Source organism: Nematolebias whitei, chromosome 15 (assembly GCF_014905685.2).
Source record: "Nematolebias whitei isolate Nwh7 chromosome 15, NemWhi1, whole genome shotgun sequence".
In the NCBI taxonomy this organism is placed as follows: Eukaryota; Metazoa; Chordata; class Actinopteri; order Cyprinodontiformes; family Rivulidae; genus Nematolebias; species Nematolebias whitei.
Genome location: NC_056512.1, coordinates 37,966,604 through 37,985,621, shown reverse-complemented (window position 1 = coordinate 37,985,621; position 19,018 = coordinate 37,966,604). Strand labels below are relative to the sequence as shown.

The window sequence follows — 19,018 nt, the reverse complement described above, 5'->3', positions numbered from 1 at the left end:
ACTGGAAGCAAAACACAGAAACAGGACTGATCATGTGACCAGTCATGTGACCGAACAGGAAGTGTAGATAACCGAGCCTTTGAAGGCAGCGCGGAGGTTTGAAACCAGACGACTCTTCGACGTCTGATCCAGCGAGGTCCGTCTGAACACCAAGTCCAGAATTAATGTTTCTTTTAGCGACAGCCGTGATGGTTCTGCTCTGATCCACGGGCCAACGGCTGCTGGAACCACCGGCCAGACGTGAGGATTACTGTAAACTCTTGAGAAGTTGCACCAGAAAAATGTGCACGTGTTTTTATATTTGAATCTTTTATATTATTCATAATTTGTTTACTGAAGGTTCTGTGTTCACGTGAAGTTCATCGTTAATTAATTTATAATAAACTGAATAAAAAGTGATTTAATTTTAAAATGTTGTTTGTGAACATCTTTTCTTTAGTTGCAGCAGTTTAGATACTTTAATATAAAATTTAATTATTCTGCCACAAACTTTAATGTTTTATAACCAACGCCTCTTATGCACTGTAAAGTCCGGCCCGGTCCGGTCAGCCCGGCTCTGGTTTGGTTTCTTCCAGCAGACTGCCGCCCCGATGTGAGCCGGATCGTCAGAGCAAGACCTCGTGAGTCTCAGCTCAGGAACTGCACCTTGTCTCCAGTCCAGAGCACAGAACCCGACAGAACCAAGCAGCTGAGTCGCTGGAACCATGACTCATCTGTGACGTGACCCCCACGGGGCTGGCAGTCTGCTGACGTCCAATCTGCAACACCAGCCCGGTCCAGATCTGGAACTGGGCCCGACTGCCCAACACTCAGAACCCGGGTCAGGCCAGTCCAGGCCTTACAATGCATACAGGCCATGAAACTGTGGAACCGTTTGTAAAAACTGAGTCCATAAATGTTCTGAACCGATTGAAGCGTCCAGACTGGAGTTCTGAGTTCATGTGTGTGACCCCCCCCAGAACAGGAAGTGCTCAGTGCTGCCACACACACAGCTCCCATGAGCCTTTGCTGCCGTCGTGCTTCACTCACAAGTTTCAGAGTGAGACAGTTTCAAACCCGAGGCGGCCTCCGAGGAGCCGGTCTGAGGGGCTGCAGCCGTGTGGGGGGGGGGGGAGGGGGCTGCATGCAGCGAGGAGGGGGCGGCGGCTGCAGCCAGTCTATCTGTCCACGCACACAATGAGGAAGAGGAGGAGGAAGGTTAGACTGTGATTTGGCACCTCAACAGATGTGGCTCCCTCAGCCTACAAGAAGGGGCCCCCGGGCATGCCCAGGTAGTTGGGCGTGGCCAGGTGTGGCGCCGGCCTGGCGCTGCTCCAGTGGACCTTCATGTGGTGTCGCAGGTTGGACTTGGAGGAGAAGCGCTTGTCGCAGTGCTGGCAAGAGAACGGCTTCTCCTTGGTGTGGATCCGCCGGTGGCAGATCAGCTGCGTGGAAACCCGGAACGACTTGCCGCAGTCGGGACACTGGTAGCGTTTGGGTTCGGTGTGAATGCGCCGGTGGTTCTTCAGGGACATGAGGTTGGGGAACTCCTTCTGGCAGGAGGAGCAGAAGAAGGTCCCGGTCTTGTGGCTGTTCTTGTGGTTGAGGAGCGAGCTGGCGTGGCGGTAGGACCGCCCGCACTGGTTGCAGACGTGGGGCTTGGCGACGTCGCTGCTGCCCTCTCGGTCGCGAGCTTTGGCCAGGCTGCGAGGGTTGAGTCCTTGCTCCTGCATCAGGGTGTGGTCCAGGCCCGACCCCCAGCCCAGCTCCTGGGAGCCCCCCGGTCGGGGCTGCGGGGGTCTGGGCTGGCGGGGCTGCGGCGCCTGGCCATGGGTGATCTCCATGTGGAGCCTGAAGCTGGCCTGCGTGGGGAACGCTCTCTGGCAGGACCGACAGGTCAGCTCCCGCTGCTTCTGGTGGACGCGCCGGTGGTTGTAGAGCTGCGAGGAGACCCGGAAGGCCTTCCCGCAGTCGTGGCAGCGGTGGCGGCGCGTCTCGGAATGGATGCGGCGATGGTTCTTTAGGGCAAGCAGGTTGTTGTAGGTCTTGAGGCACACGGCGCAGTGGTAGATGCCGACTGTGTGGGTGTTCTTGTGGTTGAGCAAGGAGCTGGCGTGGCGGTAGGAGCGGCCGCACTGATCACACCTGTGCAGAGATGAATGGTGGGGGGGGGGGGGGACAGGAAGGGGGAGGGGGAGAGGTTAGTGACGGGAGGTGGACATGTGACCTACTGTTATCTGATATATTTCACATGTTGAACATACAGGTATATGATCTGAAATCCGGCTCAGAGCTTTGGTAAAGTGCTTTATCGTTTCTACACAGGTCACTGGGGGGCTGCTGGGTGAGGGAGGGGGACATGGACAAACAACTGGGAGGTATCTGCTGCTTCCTGCACTGCACCAACAGCTCGGTTCTCGCTCTAAAATCTGGAACTACAGCTTCGTGTTGGACGTGTACAGTGCAGCGAGCTCCAGTTTCTCCCTGAACTTCCTGCTCAAACATCTTATCTGCTCAGCGTCCATCACAACAAACACAGTCACACAGCATGAAGAGCATCAGGGCAAATCTGTCCGTCACAGAAGAAAACAAGTATGAAAAGACAACATGTTTGAAGGAAGCCTACAAACTACAGTGTGTGATAATATGCTAACTGAAAGCAAACGGGATGACTTATCTGGTGTCTAATTCAATCTGTCCAAACTTCAGAAAAATCCGAATTCCGGCACGCGTATGGTCCCAAGGAAGCCGGATTGGAGATCATATACCTGTAATAGACACGTAGAAACCTAAATTTATCTTCTCTAATTGTTTTGCATCTTCGAAGAATCACAAACAACTGACGAGAACTCACGTGTACCGACACTCTTCCTCCCCCGTGGGTGCAGCGGTCTTCCTCCTGACCTCCATGCCTACCTGGTTGTCCCCACAGCGGTGCCGGGCCAGGCCGGACCTTCCCTGGAAGCTCTTTCCGCAGCTCGGGCAGCCGAACGGGGTGGCACCCTCTTCGTGCACTTTCTGGTGGTTCCTCAAGAACCGGGCCAGCCGGAACGCTTTCCCGCACGTATGACAGATGTGCTTTTTGCGTTGCGTGTGGATGCGCATGTGGTTGCGCAGAGCCATGTAGTTGGTGTAGGGCTTGTCACAGAAGTTGCAGCGGAAGTTGCCCGTCTTGTGCGTGTGCTTGTGGTTTAGCAGAGAGCTGGCATGTTTGTAGGTGCAGCTGCACAGGTCACAGGCGTACGGCCGCTCGTCCGAGTCCAAGTCCACAGAGGTCCGCTCCATGTTGATGTTTGTGGAGCTGCTGGTGGAGGATGAAGAAGGCAGGTGCTGGGCTGGGCAGTCATGAGCTGAAAGCTCATCGGCTGTGGCAAAGCCTTCGCAGCAGCCGTCGCACTCAAAGTCCATTTGGGCCCCGGGACCCTGCGGCCCCTTGCACAGGCCGGCCGTAGTGTGGGTGGCGAGCTGCCGCTGCGTGCGGAAGCCTTTGCCACACTCCTGGCAGTTGTGCTTCTTCTGAGCAAAGTGGAGACGGAGGTGGTTCTTCATGGCCAGGCGGTTGGGGTATGTGGAGTTGCAGACGTTGCAGTGGTACTCCCCGATCTTGTGAAGGTTCTTGTGATTGGCCAGGCTACCAGCGTGGCGATAAGTCTTCCCACATTCCTCACAGGCGAAAGGCCGCCGCCCACTTTCGGCAGGGTCAAACTTCTGGGGCCTAGAGGTTCCAGCAGAGGAGTAGGGTTTCTTAAAACCTTGGTGGCTGTACTTGACACCCATAACTGGACCCTTTGGGGCATCCCCTCTCATCGTCTGCATCGTCTGAGATGGACCAGGCTGCTGGAAGCGGGAACCGTTAGGCCCAGTCCGGACAAGACCTTTGGCCCGGTGCTCCTCATGGAGACGGAGATGGTTGATGAGCTGCTTTTGGATCTTGAAGGCTTTGCCACATTCCTCACATTTGTGCCTGCAGCAGGAACGAATAGAAGTGAAGACAACCAAAAACAACAAGCCTGTTACAAAAGAACAATACTGTTTGCACAGCATCTCTGGCATATTTCCACTTTTGCATAAAAGAAAAACGGCACTCATTATATCTAATAATTATGTGACAGCATAAGAAAGTTTAAGTTGTGGAGTTCCTCAAGAAAGTATTATTGGTCCTCTGTTGTTTTTAATCTAATAAAGAATATTAGAAAATTCTGTCTTTATCTGCTAACGATATAACCGTTTTACATGAGAACTCTTACACTGCAAACACAACGTTTTCATTAATTTCTTTATAGGTTCAGAAGATGAAGTAATTACCAAATTAACAATTTCACAACATTCAGTCCTTTAAAAAGTCTGCAGACTGGAGCTGCCCCTTAAATATTCAGGCTCATTAGTTTAAATTAGTTGGTATTTATACAAAAAAAGGAAATGTAAAAAAATTTAAAAAAACAAATGTTTCCTTACAGTTTGATTTACTCTTAAATCAGTTGCTTTGCAGGTAGAGCTGCTTCAAGAAAAAAAACAACAGTGTCTTTTTTTTGTTTTGTATTGTCATTTGAAAGAAGAAAATAGTTCCATCCATCCATCCATTTTCTTTACCCGTTATTCCATTTTTGGGTCACGGGGGTCGCTGGTGCCCATGTCCAGCAATCACTGTGCGAGGGGCGGGATACACCCTGGACGGGTCGCAAGTCCATCACAGGGCCACATAGAGACACACGAGACAAACAACCATTCTCTTTCCCACTCACACCTAGGGACAATTTAGAGTTACCAATCAGCCTAACATGCATGTTTTTGGTCTGTGGGAGGAAACCGGAGTACCCGGAGAAAACCCACGCATGCACGGAGAGAACATGCAAACTCCACCCAGAGGGCCCCTGGACCGGGGTTTGAACCAGGGACCTGCTCGCTGAGAGGCAGCAGCTCTACCAGTTGCGCCACCGTGCTGCCCAGAAAATAGTTCCATTCTTCATAAAAAATTACCCATGACTGCATATTAGTATCCCAAACGCAGCAGAATATCTTCCACTGAACAGCTGTAGAAGGTGAATTAAAGTCCAGACATGAACTGGTCTGGACCTAAAATGCTGAGATACCTTATAGCCAGTTTCTTATTTAGCTGCTACTGTTGGGTCAACTGACAGGAAACACAAAACTGCAAGAAAACCTTCCACATTAAACTTGGAATCTCACTGAATGTCACACTCCTGCCACAAATTGCCAAAATTAGCTGTAAGTGTTCATAGCCGTCATACCACTGGAGTCAGGGGGTTGGACGAATAGATCAACCATCAGAACCATCACCATAAAGTGCTAAATTATATTAATAAATAAAAAAATCAAGAGTCTTTACCCATTAAAAAATGTATAATTCAAATCCAAAGCTGAACACGCTGCGCTTGTGTAATTTATCGCCAGCAGCATCACCACTAACTTCCTGACGTTGCTCAGGCCTGATCTCGGACCAGTCAGCAGCTGAGCCGCTGTGATTCGCAGTTGTTGGGGATTTTTTGCTCGGCAAAAATCTGCACAATTCATTTGTTCAAATTAGCAACAACTGAAGCCTGTGAGAATTTATTGCCAATGTTTGAACAGACTTAACGACATGCAGAAGAGACATGGGTGTACCTTTTCAGGTCAAAGTGGGTCCTTTGGTGGTTCTTGAGAGCCAGTAGGTTGTAGTAGCGTTTCTGGCACACCAGGCAGCGGAACACACCTGTTTTATGGGATTTCTTGTGGTTTAAGAGTGAGCAGGGGTGTCTGTACCCTCGTCCACACTGGTCACACTTGTGAGGTTTGTCACTTTGGTCAACCAGTGACCTGCGTCCATCACCTCCCACATCGCTGCTTCCCCCAGCCCCATCTCCTCTAGACATCCCTTTGCCTCCGTTCAGACCTGCTTTGCTCATGGAGCCAGGCCGATTCTTTCCAGGGCAAAGGTGGGTGACCAGGTGGTGGTGGTCGACAAAAAACATGCCGCAGTCAACACAGATGTGGCTGCGTCCATCCATCTTATCGCCTCCATTGGTGGAGCCACCGGAGATACCTGACTGCTGGCTGTCCGACCTTTGGGGACCGTGGATTAACTGGTGGTTCAGGAGGTCCTGCTTCCTAGAGAAGGTCTGGCCGCAGGTGGAGCAGATCATCCTCCAGTCTTGCTCCAGGGTAGATGGCCCTGGTCCGGTTGGGTTGTTGGCGTGGCTGCGCAAGTGGCTCCTGAGGGCCCTGAGGCTGGCATAATGATTACCACAAACAGAGCACTGATACACCTCCCCGTCATCATCGTCCTCTTTGTCGTTGCTCCCCATCCTTTTGGCTGCGCTTTGGGAATACGGTCTCTGGTTGCTACTTTCCTTCATGTTGCTGGAGCTTCCCGAGGGCAGCGAGGTCCCACTGGAGCCATGGTAGTTCATGTTCCCCATGAAACCATTTGACATGTTGCCCTGCTGCTGCTGGCCACGGCGGGGACACATGTGAGACTTGATGCCTGAGACATCTCCGTACATCTCGCCGCAGTCAGCACATACATGTCTGTCAGCCTGACGGTGGGCAGAGCTGCTCTGAGACAGCGAGCCGCTATCGAAGCGACCGTGGAACTCCAGAGAGTCCAAGCCGCTGCTGTGGCCGTTGTCTGGCACGAAGTGGGCGGTGTCCCCGAGGTTTCCTGGAAGTGAGATTGGAGTGGTGGTGCTGCTGCCCTCCTGAACGTAGCTCTGTTGGGAGTCCAGTGTGAGCGGCTCCGGAGACAGCCAATCGCTGCTGTCGTTGCCAATTGGTTGGTTAGAGGAGCGGCCCTTATGGCTCCGCAGGTGGCTGTGCAGTGCTGCCAGATGTGGGTACTGCTTACAACAGATGGTGCACTGGTAATGGCCGGTCTGATGGCAGCGTTTATGGTTTACCAGGCTTCCTGCATGCCGGTAACTTTTGCCACACTCGCCACATTTAAAGCGGCGCTCTTCATCATCTGGAGAATTGGGTTGAGGCACACGGCCCCCAGAGGGTGACGCTACTGAGCCCTGCGACCCAGAACTGAGAGTGTCTGAGTTAAGGATGGAGCTGTCCTGACTGTGAGAGGGTGGGTGTGGGTCATGGGTCAGATAATGGACTTTCAGAGTCTCTAAGTCAGGATGTCCAGCCCCACAGTATGCACAAGTGTAGATGGGGTTGTTGACTGGGGGGCCCATTATGGGGTCATAGGGACCTCTTTTCTCAGTGGGCAGAGGAGGCAGAGGCAGAGGGTCCCCGAGGGCAGGGGTGTACGTCGGGGAGCGCACAGTGCTCAGATTGTGAGCCATGATGCCGGGGAAGGTGCGCGATAGTCCGAGCGAGGGCGTGGCACTGTTGTGCAGGAGGATGTGCTCCTGGAAGTCAGTCTTGTTAGGCAGTGCTATCTGGCACAGGTGACAGAAACAGGAGGCGGAGTCGTCACTCTGAGACGACTGGGAGGCGGCGTTGCGCTCTGAGCTGTGAAGGCTGCTGCTGCCACTGCTCCCGCTCACCATAGAAGCCCCCGGCGCCTTGAACTTGGAGTGAGTCCTCTCGTGGCCGTTTAGAGCAGCCAGATTGCTAAATTGTTTAAAACACACAGAACACTTAAAAGTTCCTTGCTGGTGACACTTTTTGTGGTTCACCAGACTACCGTGATGCCGGTAGGTCCGGTCACACTGGTCACACTTGAAGGGTCTGTCCCAGGCGTCGTCAGATTCGGGGGAGCCTTTTTTCCCGTGGTCGTTTGTCTCGTGGCCCGGCAAGACACTGTGGCCTGTACCACTATTATTCAAATGGGAGCGACCAAACCCGTCCGAAAGGTCCTGGGCCAGACCGTAGTTCCTCTCGTCGTGGCTGGTCTCCTCAGGCAACTCCTCGTTCTCTTCCTCTGCGTGTGCGCTACTGGGGGATAAAGTATGGATCCGAAGGTGGTTCTTTAACGCTACTGCATTGGGCAGCGTGCGCGTACAAACCGGACACTGGAAGGAGCCCACTTCGTGGGATTTCTTGTGATTGGCTAGGCTGGCTGCGTGCTTGTAGATACGACCACACTGTTCACACTCGAACCGTCCACTTTCTTCCTGCTGGTAGTGCGCTTTCATATGCTCTAGTAGACTTGGAGTACTCGGACATACCATATCACATTCTTTACAGGGGAAACCCTTGGCACGACTCATATCATGCATTGCCATAGTACTCTACAGCGCATCAGGAAGAAGGTGGGCTCACGGTTCACAACTCAGCCATGAACAGTGATGTTGGGGGGTGGGGGGGTGGAAAGGGAAATAACTCAGTGTGACTCTTCAGCCGAGCGCGGCGGCCATTTTCTCCCACCAGTGCCTATCCAGACAATCAGGGCCCGCCTTGGGAGGTGGCGGGCCTGTGGGGGGGATCACACCGGCCAATGAGGTGTCCCTGCAGAGAACAAAGAAAGAAGAAAAACGTTACTGATGGAAACTCCCAACTGCAGAAAAACACAAATTCACACAGAATGAACGTTACTCTGCTCAAAGCCTCAAAACGTTACGTTGATTTTTACAGATAACCACCAAAAAACCTAAACTGTTGATAAACGTTTCATCTAAACGCTTCAGTTTCGGTCTGAATGAGGTCCGGAGTCAAGAAAAAACTTTTCTTTAAGGCTGTGTCTTTTCAAAAAAACTCGCTCAGGTGAATAATTCAGTGTTCACACTATTTTTCTGGTCTTTTATTTTTATCTACATTATTTGGCATCAAGTACGAAATTGTGTACACAGGGTCTAGTTACATTCAACAATACAATGTAAAAGAAAAATAGTAATAAGATCTAAGATATGAACTAAGAAAAACATTAACCAAAAATATGCTAAGCACTAATAGCATAAAAACAATACGCCGAACAGCAGCAAGAACATGAGTCTGTGTGAGCAGATGAGCACGAATGAACACAGCAACATGAAACAGATCAGCAGCAACATGAAACAGATCAGCAGCAACATGATGTGATTTTTCTGGTTAGATATTCATGAGTCTAACAGCCTCAGGGTAGAAGCTGTTCCTTAGTCTAGTGGTTCTACACTTAATGCTCCTCAACCTCCTTCCTGAGGGGAGCGTGGCAAAAAGTGTGTGTGCTGGGTGAGTGGGGTCCTTCATGATGCAAGTGGCCCTCTTCTTGCATCTGGAGGTGTAGATTCATGAATAGATTCATGAATCTTTGATCAGGAAAAATTACTGTGAAAAAACTGTGAAAAATCACTGAAATGTCACTTGGTTGTTATGTGCTGCTGACCATCCATGATGCTCATCTCATGCTGTTGATTATTTCATGTTGCTGTGTTCATTAGTCCTCATCTGCTCACACAAACTCATGTTTGTGCTGCAGTTGTTTTGGTGCATCGTTTTTGTACTATTAGTGCTTAGTGTATTCTTAGTTTAGTGAATGTAGTACATTCTTAGTTCATGACTCAGATCTTACAAATGTTTTTCTTTGCAATTTGTGTTTTTGTTGGATGTAACTGGGACCCTGTGTACATAGTTTCGTCCCACCTCATGTACCACATGTGGTGTGTATGACAAATAAATCTCTCTGACTCTGAGATGTCTGTGATGGTGGGGAGACCGACTCCAACAGACTTCTGTGCAGCCTTCACCACTCTCTGCAGAGCTTTTCTTTCTGCAGCTGTGCAGCCTCCATGCCACACGTTGATGCTGGAGCACAGGATGCTCTCCACTGCACACCTGTAGAAGGAGGTGAGGACTGAGCTTCCCAGACCAGCTCGCCTCAGCCGTCTGAGGAAGTTGAGTCTCTGATGATATTTCTTGATCAGGCTGGTGGTGTTGTTGCTCCAGCTGAGGTCGTCATTCAGGTGCACACCCAAGTAGAGTGTTTGCAAAATGTGTTTGTCTCATCTGCCAGTCTACCATTGCTTTTCCAAAGAAGGGAAATGTGGAGCGGCATTTTCGGACTAATGTATTCATAAAAACTACAACAACTTCCTTCTGACAAAAAAAAAAAAGAGTCAGGTTTCTTTATTGTCATTCGCACCTCATGTGGTACATGTGGTGGAGCGAAATTATGTACACGGGGTCCCAGTTACATCCAACAATCTAAAAACTGGGATGGTACCGGGAGCCTGTGAAGCTGCAACTGCTCTGAGCGCGGCCATCTTGGAAAAAGGTGAAGGAACTAAAATTTCAGTTATCTGGATAACAGGCATTTTTTCTACAACTGACCACAAAAGCGAAGGCAGCTACCGAAGCATCATTCGGGCGAGTCATTTTAATAATTGTTAAGCACACGAAGTCTTTTCAAAACAAAGAGATGGTAAAAGAGTTATTCATTGAAACAGCTGCCTCATTTTTCTGAGACTTTAAAAACAAGCCAGAAACATTATCTTCCATCAAAGCTCTCCAGGTATCAAGAAATATGGTTAGTGTTACAAGCCAGCTGTTGTATTTAGTTTGTTCTGGAATTTTCACTTTTGTTCTCAGGTTACTTTTCAAACATGAAGTTATTCTTGTTTTGAGTTTTGCGAAGAACGCAAGTTATTGCTGTTTTATTATATCGTGCGCAAACAGTAAAAAATAAATTTTCACTTTTTTTTTAAACAAACTTTTGGGTTTTGTCATTTATGTTGCTTCCACGGCGAGCAGGGACTTATTCATTCATTCAAGCTTTATTAATTTATTAACCTTTATACCTTTAATCAGACAAATCCCATTGATATCACAGATCTCTTTTGCAAGGGAGGTCTGGGCCTGAAGGCAGCCTAACATGTAGGCCTGTCACGATAACAAATTTTGCTGGGCGATTAATTGTCTTAGAAATTATCACAATAAATGATAATATTGTTTGGAGACTGTTTTAAACTAATGTAATGATAATGACAATAATGCAAGCACATCCTCTCAAAGATCAATAAACTTTTTTTTCAAAATAACAACACTGGAACTGGAAAATAAGCCAAACAACCAAAAAAATAATAAAATGGACTCTCAGTCTCCATTAACAACAAATGCACTTGAATAAAAACTAAATACAACAATAAAAAATGGAAATAAAAATTACATTAAACCAAAACAGTACGGACCATGAAGCCTATAAACTACATTGCCCTTCAAAAAATAATAATCATTAGTTTTAGATAGAGAAGACGGACAAAACTGCCAGTTATATAAACAAAACGTGCAAACTAACTTTGGATGCTTGTGCTTTAGGTGCAGGTGCAAGTTCAGAATTTCTTTATTTGTCATTCGCACCACATGTGGTACATGTAGTGGAACGAAACTGTGTACACAGGGTCCCAGTTACATCCAACAATAGCAAAAATATAACGTGTAAAAAGAAAGAGTAAATAAGGAGGTGAGATATAAACTAAGATATATGCTAAACGGTACGCTAAAAGATTTAAGATATACGCCAGTCACTAATAGTGCAAAACAATACACCGAACAACAGCAGCACGATTCGCATAGGTTCTGTTCGGCTGTAATTTACATGCTTAATGCAAGCACTAACATAAACTAAACTAACATAAACTAGGATTTATTCAAAGCATGCAACAGAAATACAGAAACAAGGCACCAAAAGTGAAAAAGGAATAAATCTACAGCAGCATGGTCCTATTGGCAGAGTGGTTCTGATGACAGTGAGGTTATCTTAGCAACATGGTCCAGTTAGCAGCATGACACTGTTAGCAGTGGGGTTCGGTTAGCTACGAGGTTTCTCTTAGCAACATGGTCCCATTGGCACCATGGTACTGTTACTGTTGTTAAGTTGGTTGCATTGCTGCTCTTAGTTGCTGCTGTTTTATGACAAATGCGACGTACCGGCTCGCGAAGGTGCACCGGAGTTGAGACTTTTATCATCCAGTGTCTTCAGCAGAAAGAGAGAGACACGAAGAAACGATAAAGCCGATAAATGAAAATTATCAACCTCATTTTAATTTATCATGCGATTAATTGATTATCGCAACAGATCTACTAACATGCATGTTTTTGATCTGTGGGAGGAAACCAGAGTACCCGGAGAAAACCCACGCAAGCATGAGAAGAGCATGCAAACTCCACACAGAAAGATCCCAGGTCCAACCGGGGATTGAACCCAGAACCTTCTTGCTGTGAGGCAGCAGTGCTAACCACTGAGCCGTCGTGCTGCCAGAGGTTACACAGGTTAATCTCATCACCTGAATAAATAAAGGCTGAATGAATGGAGTCATGAGGACTCATTTACAAGACAGACCTGTTTTACAGACAATAAACTGCAGTAAAATGCAATTAAAATTAAAGTGGTGTTATAAAACAATAAATCAAGGTGCCATACAAAACATGGTAAAATACTAAAAACAAGAACACAAAACATAAAAAGCATACTTTTAATATGTTTATAAATAAGTATATGTTTTGTATTTTTATAGTAGGTAGATCACTTGGACCTGGTCATTTTAAAAGTAGCTCGCATGCTGAAAAAGTCTGGACACCCCTGCTCTAAACTGTCTCTAGGTGAGAGAGAGAATTAATGGTTGTCTCGTTTGTCTCTTTGTGTCCCTGTGACAGACTGGAGACCTGTCCAGGGTGTCCCCTGCACAGTGACTTCTGGATATGGGCACCAGTGACCCCCGCAACCCGACGGAAGAAGCGGGTAAAAGATAATGGATGGATGTTTAGCTCCTTCAGCTGATGGGTGCTGAGATTTTGTTTCAACTTTTAGCTCGTTAACTTTTTTGTATTTGCTAGCATTTTTCTACTTTGAATAAACATTTAGCTGGTTTTCTGTTTTAGCTAGTGTTGTGCTTTTTTTTCCACTAGCATTTTGCTAGTTTTGGCTAGCAAATGGCTACTTTCAGGAAGTATTTTGATAAATTAAATTTTAGCATTTTCCTACTTTAAGATAACATTTTGCTAGTTAAACCCTTGTAGCTAGCTTCTTTTAGCTTCCAGCTGAGTTTCGGCTTCTTCAGCACATGTTCAGCTCTTTCTTTCAGCGGTTGTTTATCAGCAAACAGCAGCTGCTGCAGATCAATGGTTTTATGGCTGTTACACATTACACATTACATCTACAGCAAACGGGGTTAACGCTCAATAAACATTTAAATACAGATTTTTCTGTCTCGTTTTATTAAATACTTTGTCATCAATGGCAAAAAATAGAAACCATTAAGTTTTATAAACTGACTAAACTGCTCTCTAAATGAGCATCAAAAAAAGTTTAAACCTTACCGTTTAAACTCACTGAGCTCGAACACGGCAGATAAAATAATCTGTCGTCTGATTAGAAACTAAATGAACATTTTGAGGCTGAAGTTAACATTTAAATAAAATAATTAGCCGTTTCTGTGTTGGCACTGAAGCAGACTCGTCTCCTCCAGCAGCTGAGTTCATCTCTGATGATCTAATGTTGACTCCCGGCTGTTTGTTCAGAGGTCATGTGACCATCGGAGCTCCACCTGTCTGCAGGTCTGCAGCCACACGCTTCATCGTTCCCTCTGAAAATCAGCCGTCTCTGATCGAACGGACTCTACTGAAGCCCGATCAAAATGAAGTCTGGACCCAACAGAACTCCTCCAGAGCGGGCCGTCCGATCCAGGTGGAAGGGCCTCCGTCAGGGAGGTGAACCTGAACTTGAAGGTCATGAGAGCTCCTGAGCAGCTGTGTGTAGAGAGGAGAACCTCCCAGAGGAACAAGTCTCAGGCAGCCCGCTCTACGAGTTCTGCTGGACTCAAGCTTCCGCTACTGACCGATGATGTCAGCAGCTGGACAGGTGACAGGTCTTTCCAGATCCGGTCCAATCAGCTGGAATTACCGCAGCTGGACCTCAATCAAGCTGCAGAAACATCTGAAGGACCTTCAGAGCAAAGAGGAGGCTCCTGAACTCCAAGACTGGAAAGACGCACTATAGATTGTTTTTGTTGATAAAATAAAAATAAAAACTTTTTCACTTTGTCATGGGACTGTGAGTGGACTTTTAGGGGACACGTTAATTTAATCCACTTTTGATTAAGAGCGTAACATGAGAAGGAGAAGTTCTGTGAGAGCGTTCAGGATGGAGTATAAAAACAACCAACAGGCCGAACAGTCAACATCTAACCTGCTCAACATGCAAGATGGACCAGAACCTCCACACGACTCCCAAGTCTCAAGCACCGGCCCGACCAACAACAAAACCTTCAGGAGTCCTGAAGGACCTGTGTAGACCAGCAACTATGGTGGACGTCGTCTCAGTCAGACAGAAAGATTCAAATAAGTTTTTTAAAATAGGGGTGCACGATATTAGATTTTTGGACGATATCCGATATGTTAAAACTTACTTGATCGATAACCGATACCAATATTTTATTTATACTTTCCTTTGTAAGAACATAGCCCTCTCTCTTATTTAGGCTTATTGGCTACAAAAATTGTGCAACAGCTGTAACAGCTGGTGACATATATTCAGTAACACCATGTGATATGCACATCACTTTAACTTATATTAAATGAAAAGTGTTAAATATTATTTATTAGCATTAGTCACCTGCGATGCTGTCTCACTTGTGGAGGTTTGTTACGGGTTCCTATAGCTGCAGTGTTGGATCCTCTGCACTCTTGTGCATGAAGGACAGCCTTTTTAAGTTCAAAGCCCAAATGTCTGAGGTAAAACTCACACAAGTGCTGTCGGCTATAAGCTTCTCAATGACGTTGGAAATGACGGCTTGTAACTCAGGTAAGGCTACGTCGGAAAAATATCTGACTGGGGACGATGTAGCGAGGCTCAATGTAGTCCAAAAATCTTCGGAAACAGACATCAACGGAAAAAAAAACCTTCCACACCGCCGACATTTTGAATTTTCCTCTCCGCCGTGATCAGATCAGGTAGGCGCTCACGACGTCATCACGTTGTGCTGCCGCTGCAGACGTTCTCGTCACTGGGTTGTCGTACAAAAACAGCGTCTTTTAAATCGGTGAGTTATTTTGATGGAACGGCCGATGTCCAATATTTAACTTTAACGCTAATATCGGCCGATACGATACCATGCCAATAATATCGTGCATCCCTGTCTTTAAACGTTCAGATTTTACCATTAATATAAAAATAAATCTCCCCAAAGTTTAAACTTTTAACCTCAATTGACAAATTTAAACAACACTGAGCGCAATAATCTGAAAACCTCAAAACGGATTTATTTAGAAACAACAAACTAAATGTTCAAACCAAGAAACTGGACCATTAAAAATAAAGTTCTAACAGTTCCTCTTTAAACAAACAAACAATAAACAATCTGCAGATTTATGAAAAACTTCTTGTTTCTGTTCAGTGCCCCGAGACTTCTGTTGTGACTTGGCGCATTTTAAATAAATAAACCGAGTCCAACATAAAACAGGAGCTCTGAAAAGTCGCAGAACCAAACTGGATCAGAACCTAGAACCAGCTGTTTGGTTTCTAATTCAAAGACTTCTGCTGAAGAAGATGTAAACAAACCGAACCGGTCCATTAAAGGGTTGACCAGACCAACATGACCCGGGTCAGTCCATACACTTGGTTTTAACCCGGGTCAGCCCATACACTTGGTTTTGACCCGGGTCAGCCCATACACTTGGTTTTGACCCGGGTCAGTCCATACACTTGGTTATGACCCGGGTCAGCCCATACACCTGGTTATGACCCGTTTCAAACATTAAGCTGAATAATCTCCGGTTCTGACCCGCACGTGAAGGCTTCCTGGACTCCCGCAGCCGCGGCGGGGAAGCCTGACCTTGGCCCGTCTCCTCCCGGTCCGGTCCAGCCTCGGCAGGAATTTCTCTGGACAAAGCGGAGCATCACCCGCCGCGGCTCGGGCATTCCCTGCCGCCAAGTCCCGCTCTTCAGCCGGGGGAGCGGGGCTCCAGCAGCCCGCCGGTCCGGGAGCAGCGTGTGGTTCCGACATGATGCGGACAGCAGCTGCAGCCACCGAGACCCCCGAACATCTGAAAATGGCTTTCAGCGGCTGAGCCATTTTACCCGAGCTAACGGGTTAGCTCGCTGTTTAACCCGTAAATACCCTCCACTAGCCCGCTTCAGCTCAGGTCCCCGTCCGAACCGTGCTGCTGCATAGCGCCGGATCGAACCGCGTCATTTCTGCCTGAAGTAACGGAGGTCTGCTGCAGAGGATGCGGTGAACGGAGGCTGATGCTCGGCCGAGCTAGCGGCAGCGTTAGCGCCCGGCTAATCGGTTAGCACCCCTGCGTTGACAGAAAGGGGCAAAACGGAAGCCCCGAACAACCGAATCACAAAGAAAACAAACAAAGACCCGTGACACCGCGCCGAGGACACCGGACAGAGGCTGTTGGTGCTTTTACACCGCATCCGGGGAGGTGAAATGTGTAGCCGAGGCAGCGCAGGTTAGCATGGCGGCTAGCCTGGAGCTACACAAAGATCTCACAAACACACCGCGGCCCCCCTTTGAAGAAAAACCTCGGTTCTGGTCCGTTTTCTGGCCCGAACTCACCCCTCAGTTGGCCTCTGCGCCCGCGCGGAGCACGATGCACGGCGTGGGCACGCAGGATGTGCACCTTTCAAGGATTAGACATGGTTATTTTCCCCTCCTGTTCAATCGTAGACTTTTGGATCTCGGCTGTCCCCCCCCCCCGCTGCCGCTCCAGCGGCACACTTCCTGCCGCTCACACCGCGCGGCCGTGCCGCTCGCGCGGCAACGCACGCAGGAGGAAACTTTGCAGCGGCCGCCGCGCGGTGCCGCTCTCTCCCACCGTGAAGAAAGTAAGCGCCAAGGCTGGAGAGAACCGAACCGAGCCAGGCTGATTCTTCTGTGGCCTGGCTCCTCACACAAAACCAGACCGACTCCCTGGGGTCACTTCCCTTCCTACTGGCCAGATTTAACTTGGACCTGCAGGACAGAAACGTCCCCACTTTGGGGTCCACTTTAACTTTCTGTAGGGGCCCCAGAAGTTAGAGCCCCACCCCCGTGGGCCCTCTGTGAACAACAGACCTGTGTGATGCTTTGACAGCTACAGAAAAAATAACCACTTCTTCTCAGAGCTGAGTTTATTTATGTCCAGTTCTGCAAAGATAAGCAGACAAAACATACAAATAATTATAAAAACAGCAAAGTTTTTTTTTAGTTTGTTTTTTCTTAGTTCATATCTTAGATATTATTGTTTTTCTTTTACATTTTTATTGTTGGATGTAACTGACCCAGTGTACATAATTTCGTTCCACCACATGTACCACATGTGGTGTCCACAAGTCTTCTGAACCTCAGACATTAAACGTCTAAACCTTCGACGTGGCTCTGGCTCTGACTGTCAGGACGTGGACGAGTCAAAGCAAAAACTGCAGGTCTGCTTTGACTGAGGGTTTTGAAGCTTCAGCCACAGATCTGGACAGGTTTGCTGAGACTGTCCTAACCTGCATGGTCCACTTCACCTCTGAGGAAGCTGCGTCGGACCGGGCCCAGGAAGAAACTGACCGAGGAGGTAAGGGCAGCTCAGAGAAGCTACAGCGAGCAGCTGAGGAGCAGCTTGTAAGCTAAAAGCACAACTGCAGTTTGGAGGATCCCCTGCCTAAAGACCAGATTATGTACACTCTTTCAGCATCAGAAGACCAGGAAAGATCCTGAAGGTTTCTCCCCCTTCTGCCTGAAATCCTGTGCTGACCACCTGACCCCCGCTTCACTCAGATCTTCAAGAAGTCTGGAGCTGCGTGAGGTTCCCTCCTGCTTCCAGCGTTCCACCATCATTGCTTGTGATGATGGTGAAGTTGTGGACTTCAGCTCGGCCTTCAGCACCATCAGCCCAGACATCCGCCATCAGAAGCTCACCCAGCCCACAGTGCCGGCCTCCACCTGTCCGTGGATCACCAGCTCCCTGACTGACTGGCAGCAGAGGAGAGGCTGCGGAAGCATCTTCTCTCGCAGAAGAACCATCAGCCCCGGCGCCCCCCAGGGGTGTGTTCGCTTCCCATCCTCTTCTCTCTTTACACAAATGACAGCACGTCAGCGGTCCGGTCTGTGAAACCCCTGAAGTTTGCAGATGACATCACTGTTATTGATCTGATACAGGACAATGACGAGTCTGCTTACAGAAAGGAAGTGGATGGGCTGATCAACTGGTCCACCCGTTCAAGACTGTGGAGATGACAGTGGATGTCCAGATAAAGCCCCCCCCCCCCCACCACCACCACCACACACACACACACACAATGCCTCCTCTCACCATCATCAACAACACTGTCTGTGATCTGAGGTGGTCCTCACACAGATGCTGTTCAGAGGAAGGCCCAGCAGAGACTTTATGTCCTGCACCAACTCACAAAGTACAACCTACCACAGGAGGTCATCTGCATGACCATTGTTCAGTCTGTTTTGTGCACATCCAACACTGTGTGGTTTGACTCATCCACAAACAGGCAAGTCCAGACTGCAGCGAATAATCAGGTCTGCAGAGAGAATCATCGGGGCTGAACGTCCTTCGATCCTGGACTTGTACAGGTTAGGGTCAGAACACATCTCTGCAGACCCCAAACATCCTGGACACAAGCTCTTATCTTCAAGTTGAGGTCACAGAGACAGTTTTTTTTTTCCCAGGCGGTCTCTAAACACCATGACTGCTACTCTGCTGTGAAACGATTAATAAATGTATCTGTATAAAGACGGAAACCCCCCACACAGCCTGTGTTCTTTGTCTTTTCATTCAACCTTTATTTATACAGGTTAGTCCCATTGAGCCTCAGGGACTCATTTACAAGAGAGACCTGGTTTTAACAAAAAGTGATGACGACATTGGACAACAAAGACAACAGTAGACAATCATAAAGGATGTGTAGAAGTTGAGAATAATAAGTGAAAGAAAAAGCACAGCGGTCAGGAAAACATAAAATAAAAATATAGATACAAATAGCAGCAGATAATAACTAAAAGGCCAACACTGTAGACTACAGACAGGATCAAAACAAATCACACCGTGTCAAAGGCAAGGGAATAAAAGTATGTTTTCAGGCGAGACTTAAAGACTGTGAGTGTGGGAGCCTGCCTGACACGCAGTGGCAACTCATTCCACAGTCTTGGACCTGCAACAGAGAAAGTCAAATAATGTCATTGTAATCCTT

The 19,018-nt window shown here is 48.0% G+C and overlaps 1 protein-coding gene across 2 annotated transcripts; it reads right to left on the bottom strand.

Moving 5' to 3' along the window:
- Nucleotides 1-1,114: 1,114 nt before the first annotated feature.
- On the bottom strand, nt 1,115-16,546 carry si:dkey-89b17.4 (zinc finger protein 646). 2 transcript variants are annotated; one of them, XM_037689172.1, is made up of 5 exons: nt 16,404-16,546; nt 5,602-8,376; nt 2,834-3,943; nt 2,657-2,747; nt 2,051-2,126 (listed from the first exon to the last, which is right to left on the bottom strand). In XM_037689172.1, exons 2-4 carry the CDS (start codon nt 8,151-8,153, stop codon nt 2,669-2,671), a joined length of 3,741 nt encoding a protein of 1,246 aa, XP_037545100.1. In that variant the 5' UTR covers nt 8,154-8,376; nt 16,404-16,546; the 3' UTR covers nt 2,051-2,126; nt 2,657-2,668. The 2 variants fall into 2 exon arrangements, with proteins under 2 accessions (XP_037545101.1, XP_037545100.1); XM_037689173.1 differs by lacking the exon at nt 2,657-2,747 and having other exon boundaries at nt 1,115-2,124.
- Between the last annotated feature and the right edge of the window lie 2,472 nt (nt 16,547-19,018).